We start from the raw sequence: 15612 nt of genomic DNA, 5'->3' as shown, positions 1-15612 counted from the left end.
TTTGACATTGACATTTGTTAAATACTGCGAGTGCTTCGCGGGTGCCTGCACGTTAGAAATCATATTAGTTTTACCATGTTTAGAGGATATAGTTATTGCAGTGAATCAACCAGTTAGTGTCTTTATATCCTACAAAAACGCACGAGTACGTAACAATGGCTACTTCAACAATATTGCGCGTAAAACGTCATCTTGAGGACAATCCGCAGGATGCCTTGGTTCTCATGTGTAAGCGCATGAAGACTGACGTCGAGGAGGTTTCACCGTCACTGTTTGTGTTTAGAGGCACGGTTGACAATCAGGTAACGTGCTTTCGCAAGGAACTATAACTTACAAGCTTATTAACGTGATATGAGACAGGGTTCTTGAACTCAACTCACTTTTAATTTTTGACCGAGATGAAACAAGACGTTACTTATTTGCTGACTAGGAATGTAATTTGTGTAAAGTTTTACCATCACACTCATACTAAAGCTATGTTAGTTTATCATATTCACATATTCATCATTTATCAATGTAAATTTTCTGTATTTTTTATAGGAAACTGCAAATGTGAAAGACATAGTACCAAAAACAGATGCAAAGTTGAAATCAACACACAATGTTACTGATATTATTGACAAACTTCGAAAAGAAAGGAAGGTGGCATCATCTGGAAACAGGTATCAGTAATATCACTACATAGTATAAAACAAAGTCGCTTTCTCTGTCCCTATGTCCCTATGTATGCTTAAATCTTTAAAACTACGCAACGGATTTTGATGCGGTTTTTTGTAATAGATAGAGTGATTCTAGAGGAAGGTTTATATGTAGGTATAGTACCCGTGCGAAGCCGGGGCGGGTCGCTAGTGACTAATATTTGGCAAACCATCAAATAGTTTTTTTTTGTAACTTCATCCAATACAGCATTTCATTATTTTGTAATGGATATATTTTCTGAGTTTCTGATATGTTACTGCTATATTTTACATAATTCCTGGGTCTGAAGGTAAAAGCAATCATGAAGTTGCAAATGAAGAATTAATTTTAATTCTCAATTCTGCAGGAACTGAGGAATTAAATTAGTCAATTTAATATCTAATATCAGTCCCGATAACATATTCTCTATTCATATTTCAGATATGAAGTGGTAAACTGCCACCGAGGCCTGAAAGAAGCGTCAGATGAGTTTGATCTGGTTGACTTAGAACGGAAGGACCAGAAGGAGGATGAGCAATACGCTTATGATCTGTACACTGCCGCCAAGCAGGACTTTGATATATCCATGTTGGATAATTTAGTCAGGTAACACTTTTACATGTAGAGTTGCTATACATTCTAACCCCCTTATTCACTAAAGTTATCAAGCCAATAAAGTTTGTTTGTCCCTTTCTATCACACCAATACATCGGAAAGGGACAAACAAACTTTAGCGGCTTGATAATTTTAGTGAACGTTTATGAATAAGGGGGTAAATCTGTCCCTGAAAAGAGATAAAACTATTTTGAAGATAGAAAAAATACTTGAACTCATATTGTCTGGAATTGATACTCAGCACACAACCAACTGAGCCACCAAAATCTCATCCATAACCGGGCATAAGTGGAAAAATTAAATTTGTGTCGCTTTTTTTCACCTAGTAGGATAGAAAGGGCTCGTGATTCTGAGTGGGAAAAATATTAAGTTTACCTTAACTTCAATAGCAAATTTTGTTTAATAAAATTGATCTTAAGTCTTATAAGGGTATAAGGAGCATATTTCTCATCCTATTTTAGGCAGGGTTTCAAAATTCACTAAAGGTGCGTAATTCACTATAAACAACGTTTCTCATTAGAAACTTTGTTTAGAAACCATGTGTATGGGTGAAATAAATATGTATAAGGTATTCATATTATTCATATTCATATTCATTTATTTGTATTAATTATACATCGTCAGTCTTACAATTAGGTACATAGGTATATTATTTACAAAGGTACATCAAATCTCGACTGGGAGACAATTGTAACTAATCCATTTTATCCACTATTAATTACACTATGATGTTGAGTTCTACATGTATCCACTGAACACGCCTACCATATATAACCGGTGGACACTCTATTTTAATAATGCAAACATTGTAAAACATGGAAAAAATGGACCAGTTATATTTGACCCCCAGTCGAGATTTGCCCCGCTGTACCTCAGTGAGTATGCACCTTAAGTTTTGACATTTATGCCTAATTAATATAAAATTGTCAAGGCCAGCTTGCAAAAAAATATTTCACAAATGAAATTGGCTAATATCATACCCTATTTTTCAAATTACAGTATAGAACACTACGAAACAGACTTAATATTCGGCACGTACCGCGACAACGGCGAGCAGTCGTCGGACGACGCGGACGACGACGACGACTCGAACGACGAGAACAACTGGCGGAACGACTACCCCGACGAGGAGGAGGATAGCATTGATGAGGAAGATATGGTGCGCGCTGTGGAGAGGTGCGGGATAGGTATGTACTTATGTAGTACATTCTTTTTATGAGGCTGACAGATTCCAATGATTTTGAGTTGATGTTGCAAGATTTTTTTAACTATTCATTATAGTCTTAGTGAAGTTAAACATAGTTGTGTTATAAGGGAACAAAACAAAGTTGGCAGTAAGTACCTGTGTTTCATCCTGAAAAACCGTGTTTTATAATAAAATCCTGAGCATATCGAGGGATTACGAAATAGATTCCAGAGTGTATTGAGGGATTCAAGTCTCGACACCTGGTGCGGAAATTATTTGGCAACAATAATTATGATAAAGCTGTGGAAATTATTATGATTTTGGTAATTTTTTAGAATATTGTATAAGTTTTATTAGTAGTGTGTGAACCTGCCTTAAAAATCTATATTATTTGTAGTCATGGTTCGTTAATATTTCTTGTATGTGGGTAGCTTTTGCACATTGTAATTTTTTTCCTCAGTCACCCGTTGACCATGAATGCTGTAAAGTGTTCGAAATGTCAGGATGAATTGTAAATTCAGTATACGCGTTTTAATCCATTTCCATAGTTTTATTTTATTATGATCTTATAAACTAAAGAAAACTTGTGTCCTAAAAGCCTGGAAGAAAACAGAAAAGTACACTTCACTTCAGGGGTATCACTTAGGGCAGCAAAGCAGTGGGTAATTCCTACAGACGTGGTGCAACTCGACCCCCATTTTATAACTAATCTCTTGTATTAATTGTATAAGTACTACCTGGCAGCAAAGCAGTGGGTAATTCCTACAGACGTGGTGCAACTCGACCCCCATTTTATAACTAATCTCTTGTATTAATTGTATAAGTACTACCTGGCAGCAAAGCAGTGGGTAATTCCTACAGACTTGGTGCAACTCGACCCCCATTTTATAACTAATCTCTTGTATTAATTGTATAAGTACTACCTGGCAGTAAAGCAGTGGGTAATTCCTACAGACGTGGTGCAACTCAACCCCCATTTTATAACTAATCTCTTGTATTAATTGTATAAGTACTAGTAGTACCTTTCCATTTTCTAATTCACTTTTTAAATAACGTAAACTCGGCATAGGAAACTGCTCAATTTTCAGTGCCACTCTTGGCAATTAAGGAGTCAAAGAAAACGAAATTATGATATTGCAGTGTCAGGTACCTGCCCATTGTTTACACCACAATGTAACCCATATTCCACAGTCGATTTCTACGACACCCTCGGGATGAAAGGGGATGGTTAAATTCGCTTTTTATATATTGTAGGGGGGCGGAATAAGACGCCATACTAGGAACCAGTTGTTTATTGGTTACGACCACTGCAAGACCAAAGGCCAACCGATTATGAAGCTTATGGGCGGTCCGTGTAGACGGTCTCGACCCGTGCTTCATTTGTTGGTTGGACTTGGGGCATAGCAGAGGCCGTCTCCCAAGCTAGACCACTAGCTAACAACTGACGATCGGCGGCCGCGCTGCGGCTTTTATTTCCGGAGGCCGAGGCGCCGCGCTCCCCGCGCCGCTCGGAGTAGTTACTTCGCTCGCGCTCGGGTCGGTCGGTCCGCTGAGCGCGACAGGTAGTAGTGTGCGAGTGAGAAAGTATTCGAGCCCGCGCGCTCGTGCGTGGTAATGTTATTCTGTCTCGCTACAATATTTATTTTTTATACACTTGTTCGCAGAATCGGACCTATCAAGCGACGCCGGCGAAGATCACATATACGACGGGCCCGCTGATATAAATAACGAAGATGCGCTTCGTTACGGCGCGGCCTATGCGGCGTATAAGGCGCGCGTTTTGGCAGGCGGCAAGGGAACGGGGAAGGAGTTTGCATACTGCAGAGAAATCGACGTGAGTAGTCGACTGTCAAAGAATGTTTTGTTCTTCTTAACACTCTTATGTCAGTGGTGGGCAAAGAGGATCGAGTGTTATAGAGAGTTACTGTGAAAGTAAAATGTGTAATCACAGTGCATAGACTGCCATCTCTCAACACAGGTTTAAAACTTTTGAACGTCAGATTTGACAAATTGGCCCATATTCTTAGCTTGATATGTGTTAAAATGTCAGGTATGAATATTAGCGCCATCTAGCCGACCGTAACCCCGAAGGTGTAACGCCATCTAGGCCACGGTACCTTTATCTCTATGGCTTTGAGGTACGCTTTTTTCTTAGACTTTATCTGTCTATACGGAGTTACATATGTTTTTTGTGGTGGGTAAAGTACGGCCCGCGAAAGGATTTTATCCGGCCCGCTACCTGTCCTTTAAAATAGCGTGTGATATGGCCATCAGCATTCTAGTAAAAATGGATTTTTGGTGTAAATCTGACCCACCTATAAAATTTATCATCCCGCCATCTCTTCTTTGGTCTACCTCTGCCCCGGCTAATCGGCGGTGTCCAGTCATGGTCATTAGCCAATTGAACCCAACCTATCTGGATACATTCTGCAGAATACCGAAAGTCATAATGATAATAATGGGCGAGACGACTAAAAAAACTAATTAGTCCGTCAGTTAGATTATCAAAGAATTTTAGACACGTATTTTTTCATTTTTCTCGTAAACGAAAAATGACGACGGTACAGTGCGCTGAAGACAATTACAATTACAGACAGTACAATTTTTACTTAGAAGTGACGTCACAAGCCCCCACTTCGGAACTTTGATGCTCTATATCTTTGTATTTTTTCATTAATTAGAAAAAGCCAAAAATATGTTCAGTATTTTTGGACGATCTAATTGACGGACTAAACAGAACTATGCCTTTTTTTTATGTAGTTGTCATCAGTATTGTATTTTTCCAGGATGTGGACGCGAAGGGCTACAAAGACGACAGTGATGACGGTTTCTACTACGGGCAAGAGGAAGATACGCAGCAGTTTCGAGAGCAATACTCCTCGGACGAACCGGACTGAGCTGTGGCTTGAGGTTAGCTGTAAGAGTCATTCGAATATAAGCGTTTTGTTATACTTACGTTGTTTTATTTAGTTAGACGTTAGTTTATTTAGAAAGCTCAAGGTCACCCAAAGGGCAATGAAGTGGGCTATGCTAGGAGTCTCTTTGCGAGATCGTATCAGAAATGAGACCATCCGCAACACAACTAAAGTAACCGATATGGCCCTCCGAATCGCTAAACTTAAGTGGCAGTGGGCGGGGCACATTGCACGTAGAACCGATGGCGTTGGGGCGGAAAGGTTCTCGAGTGGCGACCGCGTACCGGAAGGCGCAGCGAGGGTAGGCCCCCCACAAGGTAGACTGATGACCTGGTGAAGGTCGCAGGAGTCCGCTGGATGCGGGTGGCGCAGGACAGTTCATTGTGGCAATCTTTGGGGGAGGCCTATGTCCAGCAGTGGACGTCTTTCGGCTGATATGATGATGATGATTTAGTTAGACCTGCCGACGTAGCATGCTTCCAATTTTATCACTTATCCACATGGATAAGACATCTGTCACTCTCACACTGACGTACTTGCTAAAGCGTGACGGATACTTTATCCACATAGATAAGTGATAAAATTAGAAGTATAATATGCCGGCTGTACCTACGGCTATCATATCACTAGTGTAGAAACTAACGTATTCAATTGTACAGAAAGTAGTTGATAAATGTAGTTAGAACATGATGAAGAAATGCTTATCTAAACTCTTATCAATCAATCAATCAATCATCACATTCCTCCCCGGCATTGTTTTACTAAAAGCCTACAGTATGCCCGTAGAAACTACTAAATTATCATTCCTATGCCAGCGGTACCTATACATCCAAAAATAGTTATGAACATTTTGAACATAACTGCGGTGAAGTCGGCATAGGTCGGTTTTGTTTGAAGTCACATACGTATCACTGGCATAGCAGTAGGTTTCTTTTGATCAGTTGCTCACAAACCTTACGTCGCCGGCAAAGAACGCGTCCTCGAGATGACACCTCCAATCATGCTTTAAGATGTTTTTTGATTAAATAAGGGTGAAAAAGAAAACAAGTTATTAATATGTGATAAATAATTTATTGTCTGGCGTATTTTACAATATCATTGTAGGCCTACTCAAGTTAATGATTCATAATTACACGTATTATCACTTTAGGGTGTTTCTACACATTTGCATAAATATTTATCTTTCACGAACTTCAATATACTTTTAAATCTTAATACTTAAATAGTTCAATAATCTAGTGAATTTTGTAGATTCCTAAGTTCTCATTTGCTTGTTCTCAGCAATCTACAAAATTCACTTAATTGCTCATATTTCAAAAATAGAATTTTCTGCAGCTTTTCGAGTAACGAAAACGAGCGATCGAAATTTAAAAAGTCGACAAAATTCACGAAGGGGTTGGTCGGTAGAAGTATGTTACAGTATAAATGGCACCAGTAGAGGTTATCTGCCATTATTTCTATATACTGCGTGTTGGTGACCGTTTCTAAATAATCCTAAAGTTTGTGAAAGAGAATTATTTATATAAAATATATAGAACCACTCCTAATCAACATCTTAAGAATATCCTATAATATAACTTATTTCACAATGACACTTAAAAAGCTATCCTATTGCAATGCCTCAAAGTCGATTTAATAACAAGTGAAATTGTGAAATAAATTCATGTTTTAGTTTAAATACAGCTTACTTTTTGCTACCTTGTGTTTTATGAGTCTTTAATGAAATAATAAAAACAAATCAAATAGTTAGGTACAAGTACCTATAAGATGTTCTTAGATATAGAATTAAAAAAACCGGCCAAGAGCGTGTCGGGCCACGCTCAGTGTAGGGTTCCGTAGTTTTTCGTATTTTTCTCAAAAACTACTGAACCTATCAAGTTCAAAACAATTTTCCTAGAAAGTATTTATAAAGTTCTACTTTTGTGATTTTTTTCATATTTTTTAAACATATGGTTCAAAAGTTAGAGGGGGGGGGGACGCACTTTTTTTCCTTTAGGAGCGATTATTTCCGAAAATATTAATATTATCAAAAAACGGTCTTAGTAAACCCTTATTCATTTTTAAATACCTATCCAACAATATATCACACGTTGGGGTTGGAATGAAAAAAAATATCAGCCCCCACTTTACATGTAGGGGGGGTACCCTAATAAAACATTTTTTTCCATTTTTTATTTTTGCACTTTGTTGGCGTGATTGATATACGTATTGGTACCAAATTTCAGCTTTCTAGTGCTTACGGTTACTGAGATTATCCGCGGACGGACGGACGGACGGACGGACGGACGGACGGACGGACGGACGGACGGACAGACAGACATGGCGAAACTATAAGGGTTCCTAGTTGACTACGGAACCCTAAAAACTACAAGTGAACTAATTTAAATTACAAAGTTGTGTGCAGTATAAAAAAAAGAATACCTAATACAAGAAATTCAAGTTGCCAGATTTTTATCTACTGACAGAAATTATTTGTCAAACCATTTTCAAATTTTTCGCTGCGACATGAGATATTTGCTTCGCGCGTACACAGTGTGAAATTGTCGATTTTTTTCCTACTGAGTACTGACAGAAATGGTTTGCCAAACTATTCCTAAAAAAAAAACGAAATTATACTTGTAATTCCTTCAGAAACACAAGGTAGTTTCCAGTTATTCGAGATGTCTTAGATTACAACTATTTCTGAGAACACAGATTATGGCACGTTATCAGATGCAATTCGTAACAATGTCATGATTTACGTTACTCTGTGGCCGCGGAAACACGTGGACCACAGCTTGACAAAAAAAGAGTAAAAAAAAACTATTTTTTTTATGGACTTAACTGCTCATTGAAAGGTGTCCAAATAGTTGCCATATGCAAAAGGATTTACATAGACGGTGGCGCCCCTATTATTTGCTACTCTTTTTTTGCCAGGCTGCACGTCAACGTACATAACGTGTTTTTACAAAGCTACAAGAACAGAGTACTTTTTTTGCTGATTTAGTCTTACTTGACTCAGTTATTTTCTTAACTATAACTTAAGAACTTAGTTTTTTAATTGTTTCATCTTAGATTAATTTAAAATATTTTTTACTAACGAACTGTTTATATCCTAATAGAAGAAACATCCATCCATTTTTTTACGATTTGAAATACGATAACAAAATTCGGGAATTCATTAGGTAGTCAAGTAAGAATAAATAAACAAAAATTACTTATATCGATACAAAGTCAATATTTATTGACAGTCCAACTATATTGATGGAAGATTATGATTTAAATGACAACCTTTTATTATGGTTAAGTTTAAATCCAAAAGTTAACGGTTACACTTTTGTTTTAAATTGACGTTACTTTGATTTTAAACTTATTTTTAGTTTCTGGTTGATAATAACGAAGTAGACTAAATTCGGTTATATAATTATGATAAAAGTAATGAAACCATATGATACTAGCTTGAGATGTGTCTTTTTAATATTTTTGGCCGTAAATATATTATCAAAACATTTTTTTGTCTGAGTTCTGTCACAGATGATTAAAGTTTTACAATTTATAACTGGCAACACTGACATTTGCGGGAATAACCACCATTGGCTTAAAGGTCTCGTAACCAGGCCATAAAATCCAAAAAAAAAGAATAACCACCAATATTGCCAGCTTATTCATAAATTCTCGGTTTTGGTTTGGTGGGTTTCTTATACTGTAGCATAGACAAGTTTTATTTTTCGTAAAGCTAGTAATCATACTTTTCGTTACTTTTTAAAACCCTGAACGTAAACATTTCGAGACAACACATTGACAATTTACAATTCTACAGATAAGTCTTGTGTTTATTATTCTATAACTATATTAGTGAGATAGCTATAAATGCATAAGATACGCTAGTGATGCTTTGGCATTGACAAAACATGGTATTTATCTTAATTCCTTATTTTATTCAAAGGTTTTTTTTAATATAGTTTTGCGTGCAACGGAACTGTTCGGGGTACGTTCCTAAACTGAAAATGCAGCTCAGGTTGTATCTATAAAAAGATATTTACATGTTATGTATGTAGGTATGTGGTTCCCTAAAAAATGTAACGTGATTGATGTGAAGTATGCTTTATTTTATTTTTGTATCCAAATATGCACTATTTAAGGGATAAGACATACAAATATACATACATATACTATATTATTAGGTATATATCAAGATAATCCTGTAAAAACGAGAGGTATCCGTTAAAGTGAGATACGCGCGATATAGTAAGTAGGTACCTGAATTTATTATTGTTTTACGATAGAAGGTGTGTTCTACTGAACAGGTATATTGCAAGTTTACTTTGACTTGATTTGTTCAAAATTAGTGTCGTTCATGTCACATTTTTGGTGAAACCATTATTATATTTAGTTTACTGATAGCTATAGCACTGTAAGTAATGTACCTGTATTGAGTACGTCTTTAAATACTCAGTTTCTTAATAATAATATTAAACAAAATTAACAACAGAACAATTGCTTAGAACAAATGGTAATAAAATTTCGTTACGATGTAATAATATCTTTACACATTTTAATATTTACAATTTGGTAATTTTTAACGTTAACTAATACATACACGATTAACTTTAATTATATATAACAGTAACAAAAAAACTATATAATGAGAGCTATTTACATAAGCCGTTACGTCCAAAGAAATTAATTCAAACCGTCAAATTTGGCGTTGATATGCAGTATAATTATATCGATTATTTCAATTATTGCACATGATATAATATACCTAGATCCAAAAGTTTTAGATACAATCACTTATTTCTAACCAAGCGTAATCAAGTTGCAACTCTGCAGAGAAAGACGCTGATACAAGTTAAAACGAGATATAAGTACAAATTGAATTCTCTGTTTAACAGTAATTGCGTCAAAAGTGAGTCGCTACTTGATAATGACACTACATTTCAAAGACCTATCTATGACCGGTCTATTCTACACTTTTGAAAATCGAACGCAACGTTCAAAGCACTTCGTTGACGCGTGCGGTTGGCAGCGCTGCTGGCACATTGTTATTAGCCGCGGCATCTTGGTTATTGGCCGTGCAGTAAAACTGCTTATGCGCTTTATAGGTGTTGACGTATTTGAATGAGATGTCGCAGGATTTGCAGTAGTTGGGTGTTTCTTCTTCTGTTTCTGGTTCTTTTTTGATGTCGACGGGGGGGACGGGGGGGACGGGGGAGGTTTCCTCGGGCTCGGGTTCGTCGGTGGCGTGGACCAGGCGCGCGTGGCGGACCACGTTGCCGCGATAGGTGGAGGTGTACGCGCAGGAACTGCAACGGTGGACGCGCTCGCCGACGGCGGGGGCCGGGGATGTTGCCTCGCGATTGTCGTCTTCGATCACGCAGGCTATGTAGCTTTCCTCCTGAAATTTATAAAAAAAAAGTTGGTTGAAATATGTGCACAGATGTATAAGATCTTGAACTTTATTTGCTTTTTTAGCAGGTAGGTAATCGAAATATATAATTACATGATAAGGAGAAGCGTTCCTAAGATAGGTATTAGTCTTCGACGTTCTTATAGGTCGCCAGTCACCTGTAGGTAGGAATTAATTCTTTAAAAATTAAATTATCTATTTCGATATCTTTTCAGGTAAGTTCTTAAGAAGTAAATATTGCATCACGAGAATAATAATGCTGTCAAGTTACTGCGTTAGAGAAATTGGAAAGGACCCAGTAAGTTCGTTTTTGTTAATTTTAGAAAAGAATCTAGCGATCACCAATATTTATCAAGGACGGTATTTGATCATGAGTTAGTAGGTGTTTACCAAATAAAGTGAAAAATTAGTAGTAGTAATATTATGAAGTGACAACCAACCTGCAAGTCAGCAGGCTTCTTCGGGAAGTGCATTCGTATGTGGGTCCGCATCCCGCGCAGCGTGTTGCCGCGGTAACGGCAGATGGTGCAGCGGAAGGCCTTGACGCCCGCGTGCGCCTCCATGTGGCGCTGCGCCGCCGCCGCCGTCGGCGACACCACGTCGCAGCACGGGCACTTCCACCCCCTCCGCCCCGACGCCGGCCGCGGCGCCTCCGGGACGGAGCGCGGCGAACGCGTCTCGCGCTTCGTGCAGTAGAAGCTCTGATGCGTCGCCAAGTTGTCCAAAGAACTGAAGTGGATCCCGCAAGCCAAACAGTACAGCTGGCGGTACTGAGGCGGTGGCCCGGGCTCCGGAGGCGCCGGACTCAATACCCGCTCGTCCCCGCCTGAGTTGCAGTAGTGTTGTTTATGCACGCGATAATTTTCATATTTGCAGAAGACGATGTTGCATTCTTTGCATTTAGAGACACCTTGCTTGACTAGAACTTGGGGAGAAGCGGCCGACAGCGGCAAGTCAGAAGCTAGACGCATGGCTAGAGCTGGCGGCATAAGTGCAGGTGGCACGGGAATGAACTTTCCCTCGGGCGGGGAGGGAACGCTTGGGGGTTTTGGCGTTGGCCCTCTGGAGTCTCGTCGTCGGCGCTTTGGTGAGCTCTCTCCGGTAGGAGATGATGATCGACGCTGTGGCGACGGCGTGCCGGGAGACCCCGGGAGCGAGGGTGCGCAGACAATCTGCTCGGGCGTCGCGGATCGCAGTCTGTTTTCCTTCTCATGCTCGTCAGTACCCACTGATTCAGGAGTCCGCCGCACGCTTAAATCCAAAGGAGTGCCACCATCCTTCAAAGTGTCTCGAGGTCTATTGGCTGACTTTAAAACTTCGGCTTCTTTTCCGTCTGAATTCATATTTGGTATAGCTCGGCTGAGCGGTTGGAATGTGCCGTTTGGCAGTAAAAAACACGGCGTGTCGGGGTCTGGCAGAGTTGCTCCCGGAAGAGTGCTCGCGCCCCGCAGCAGTGAGTACGGGACGATGAGTATAGGGTTAGTCGGCAGTGCTAGCGCATACTGGTTTTGAGCGGGTGGTGTAGCGCCAGGGGATGGCGGCGCAGACCCTGAGGTTACTGAACTTCCTCTAGCTGAAGGCACAGCAGGTTTAACCACCTGTCTAGTGCTGCAATAGTGTGTTTTATGAGCTCTATAAGTTTGGATCGAGCTGAATCTTATATCACAGTCGGCACAGTACCGGTCGGGCGACGGTTGGCCTTCGGTAGCTTCCCCGTTAGATGTCGGAGTCGGGACAGGAGTCCCGCTGCTAACTGGGGAAGAAGAATGCATTCGCATATGTCTGTTAAGGCTGACTTTCTTATCAGCGCTATAAGAGCAGTAGGTGCAAGCGTATTGCTTTCCTGTACGTCTCGGAGTCTTCGCATCGCTACTGGATTCATCTCCTGCGGCATCAGCGCCCGGTTCTACAGATTCGGAAGGCTTTGGCCGTCTGTTGGAGCAGTAATGCTCCTGGTGGGCTTGCAGTGTACTTAGAGAGGAATAGCGAATGCCGCACGGCTGGCACATGTAGCCGGTCGGTGCGACCGGAAAGAGCGCAGGGAACGCCGCTGCTGCAGCCGTCAGAGCGAGGTAGTCCCTGGCTTGCGCTTGCGTGGTTGCCGGTGGCAGCGGGGGCGAGGGTGAAGGCAGCTCGCGTTTGACGGGCGCGGCTGAGGGCGCCAGCGCGGGGTCAGTGGCGAGGCTGGTGTTGAGGCGCAGGCGCGGCGGCGAGGCGGCCGGGGAGCCGCCCGACGCCGACGCAGGCGACGCGCCGCCGCTCGACGCGGCCCGCTCTCCTCCCGAGCTCGGCGTGCGAGGTTCTCCTGGCATCGCCTCGCTCTCGTTTCCCCATTCCTCGTCCTCACCTGAAATAAGAAAGATGAAATTTACATAATTTATTAAGCAGTGGGCGGATAGACGCTAATGGATATGCAAACAAAAAGTATCGAGCCCAATATCGGCTCCTATTAGTGTCGGGGAAGCGGGTGATAGTCGTCACCCGTCACGTTTCGCGCTATCAGTCGGCGTCAGTCAGATCCAGGCTCGAGTCGAGGCATACATTACGCTCCTAATTGAGACGTGCTCGCGCTATGTAAATGTCGCCGCGTGGGTGGGGCAGTACATGTTAACAAATGCGAGAAATGTTCCCCGATAATAGCGAGCTAGTCCATCAATATCGCGCGCAAACAGAACAAAACCTTAACGGGCACATGTAATTGGATCTGATTTCCAGAAAATGCTCGCTCACCTTCCTTTTTCAGCGACAAGGATCTCGACCGAGCGAGGAATTAACCTATCTTTCGCGCAGCGATCTCTCAAAACGCCAATTAATGAGAGGCTCAACTTCATTCTCCTGGCCCTGTGAAGATCATTATATGGGCACGACAGCGCGATGGACGCGACGATTGGGCGCGCGCCATCTCTCGGTAACGAATACGACTCGAATCGGATTGCGTTCGGGTCACGCTATCCTAGCGCGCGCTGATTGGCCGGCCGATGTTTGGTGACGCGCGATTGGCCGTTAGAGTATGCGCCGTCATACTCGAGTTATCGGAGTTCGTTAGTGTTCGCTAAATAAGTTATAAAGCGATTGTTCGGTGAAAGGTTGTACGTAGAATCAGATAGATGGCGTGACTGGGTGTCGTTTAGCCGCGCGCTGCAGCTCGTTTCGTTAACGTTAAAATGATATTCATCTGTAACCTTTGTCTTTATAAACATGTCAGCGAAGGCTTTAAATGAGAGAAGCATGCGATGCATAATTCGCCCGCATAGTTTTGACTAGTCATAGAACTATCAAAGGCTTTGTTGCGCCATGCATCTCGTGGGAGCAGACATGCTTGCAATCGCAATAACTCAGCGTTCAAGTACCTTATACTGAATTATACAATAATGTAAAGGTTATTCCAGAGATTTGTGAGGCTATCTGTAGTTCCTTACCACTGTAAATATCGTACGAGTAGGTAGGTAAGTTATTACTCAAAAGGAACGTTCTATATTTACAATTTTAAATAGGTAAACAGAACCAGTTTTTGGTAGGAAGTAGTGTAGCTATAGTTACATACGATCGATAGTACGCATATGTTTGTTTATAAGGACTTATCGCATTAACATACTTGCTCACAAGATAAAGTAGCTTCCTGTAAATCTATAAGAAGGGTTTCTTTCCATGTTTTGTTTTATTTGAATAATCAATTAATTATTTTAATAATAAAACTACCGTGAGACACTGACATATTCAACATGTAAAACCGGGTAACTCAAAAAATTATAAAAGTAAGTAATGAAAATGCTCCTCGTTACATGTTTAATAAATCAATAAAATTTTATTATGTAGGTATGTCGGACTAAACTCTACACGGTTATTTGAAATTTAGAACTTTTAGAAGCGAGAACATTTATTTGGATTAATGTCTCTGTTTTTTATTTTTGATGTGTTAAAGTCGGTGCTCAAAATTGGTGTCTACTTTCGTACTAAAAAATGGAACACTTATATCACGACCATTCAGCACTAAGCAAACCTATTCAGTACAGCGACTTTTTCAACAAAAAAAGCAGCAAATAAAAAAAATATGCAAATTTTGACATGCCATAGACAATTTGAATTTCGCGGCGTTATTCACTGACAAGTTGAGCGTGTTGATTTCCAGCTCACTTTGCCACCGAGTCGATGTAGTTCTAGGACATGATTGCCGCGAGAGTATGTCGCCGCGAGATAGATGACAAGTCTTCTTCTAATTGTATTAATGACATAAGGACGAGTAGTCTATCTCGCGGCGACATACTCACGCGGCAATCATGTGCTGGTTAAATATACTCAAAACGACAGCTAAACAAAGCGTAATTCACCCAAACTTGATCCGGACGTGTCGAACTAACCGAACACGTGTCCCGGCTGCCATCTTGTTTTTATCTGTGGCATCGGGACCAATTAAAATAGTCGTGCATCGGCCGCGTCAGATTCCGATAGCCATCGGGCCGTGACCGATCACCAACTGTGTGATAAGGAGTGTGATCCATCATCGAATAGGGTTTGGTAGCTGATCAGTCGTACTTGAATTTACGTTTGAATGATCTGAATCGGATTACGCTCAATGTAATGCCCAAGAAGACTCGTAATAACATTTATCTATGAGTCTACTTTTGAAGAACCAGTTTTAGGTAAATTCGAACACGGATATCAGAAATATTTTTTTTTCTATTTCATTATCGTCATTACTCCCGCGCGCCAATACATAAAAGATATAAATAACTAAAGCAGAAATAAATTAGATACATATAAGTATTACCAAGTAAATAACTTATGCTTCTGAATTCGACTTATGATTGAAAATTCCAATTCCGTCTGTA

General features: G+C 40.5%; 2 protein-coding genes across 4 annotated transcripts in view; one reads left to right on the top strand and one right to left on the bottom strand.

The window, feature by feature from the left end:
* Positions 1-26: 26 nt before the first annotated feature.
* Positions 27-5430, top strand: LOC125227346 (probable RNA polymerase II nuclear localization protein SLC7A6OS). Its single transcript, XM_048131636.1, has 6 exons — positions 27-302; positions 541-662; positions 1120-1284; positions 2293-2480; positions 4144-4313; positions 5266-5430. The coding sequence occupies exons 1-6, from the start codon at positions 156-158 to the stop codon at positions 5374-5376; spliced, it is 903 nt and encodes a 300-aa protein (XP_047987593.1). The 5' UTR covers positions 27-155; the 3' UTR covers positions 5377-5430.
* A 2783-nt stretch (positions 5431-8213) lies between these two features.
* Positions 8214-15612, bottom strand: part of LOC125227220 (zinc finger protein ush) — a 371106-nt gene continuing 363707 nt past the window's right edge. For 2 of the 3 annotated variants that reach the window (XM_048131479.1, XM_048131477.1), the window contains exons 2-3: positions 11224-13130; positions 8214-10771 (exon numbers count right to left, since the gene is read on the bottom strand). In XM_048131479.1, the coding sequence (XP_047987436.1) occupies positions 10370-10771; positions 11224-13130 (2309 nt within the window). In that variant the 3' untranslated portion in view covers positions 8214-10369. Of the gene's footprint in view, positions 10772-11223; positions 13135-15612 lie in introns of all 3 variants that reach the window. The other variant, XM_048131478.1, reaches the window with a different exon arrangement.

Source organism: Leguminivora glycinivorella, chromosome 6, assembly GCF_023078275.1.
Source record: "Leguminivora glycinivorella isolate SPB_JAAS2020 chromosome 6, LegGlyc_1.1, whole genome shotgun sequence".
NCBI classification, from domain to species: Eukaryota; Metazoa; Arthropoda; class Insecta; order Lepidoptera; family Tortricidae; genus Leguminivora; species Leguminivora glycinivorella.
The sequence above is the reverse complement of the archived record's forward strand: the minus strand, read 5'-3'. Positions and strand labels throughout refer to the sequence as shown.

What these genes read in the sequence shown, in the direction of transcription:
- LOC125227346 (XM_048131636.1), top strand. Translation starts at nt 156, where the DNA reads ATGGCTACTTCAACAATATTGCGCGTAAAACGTCATCTTGAGGACAAT. An exon ending in GTGGCATCATCTGGAAACAG is followed by an intron (nt 663 to 1,119) that starts GTATCAGTAATA and finishes TTCATATTTCAG; the next exon opens with ATATGAAGTGGTAAACTGCC. An exon ending in ATGTTGGATAATTTAGTCAG is followed by an intron (nt 1,285 to 2,292) that starts GTAACACTTTTA and finishes TTCAAATTACAG; the next exon opens with TATAGAACACTACGAAACAG.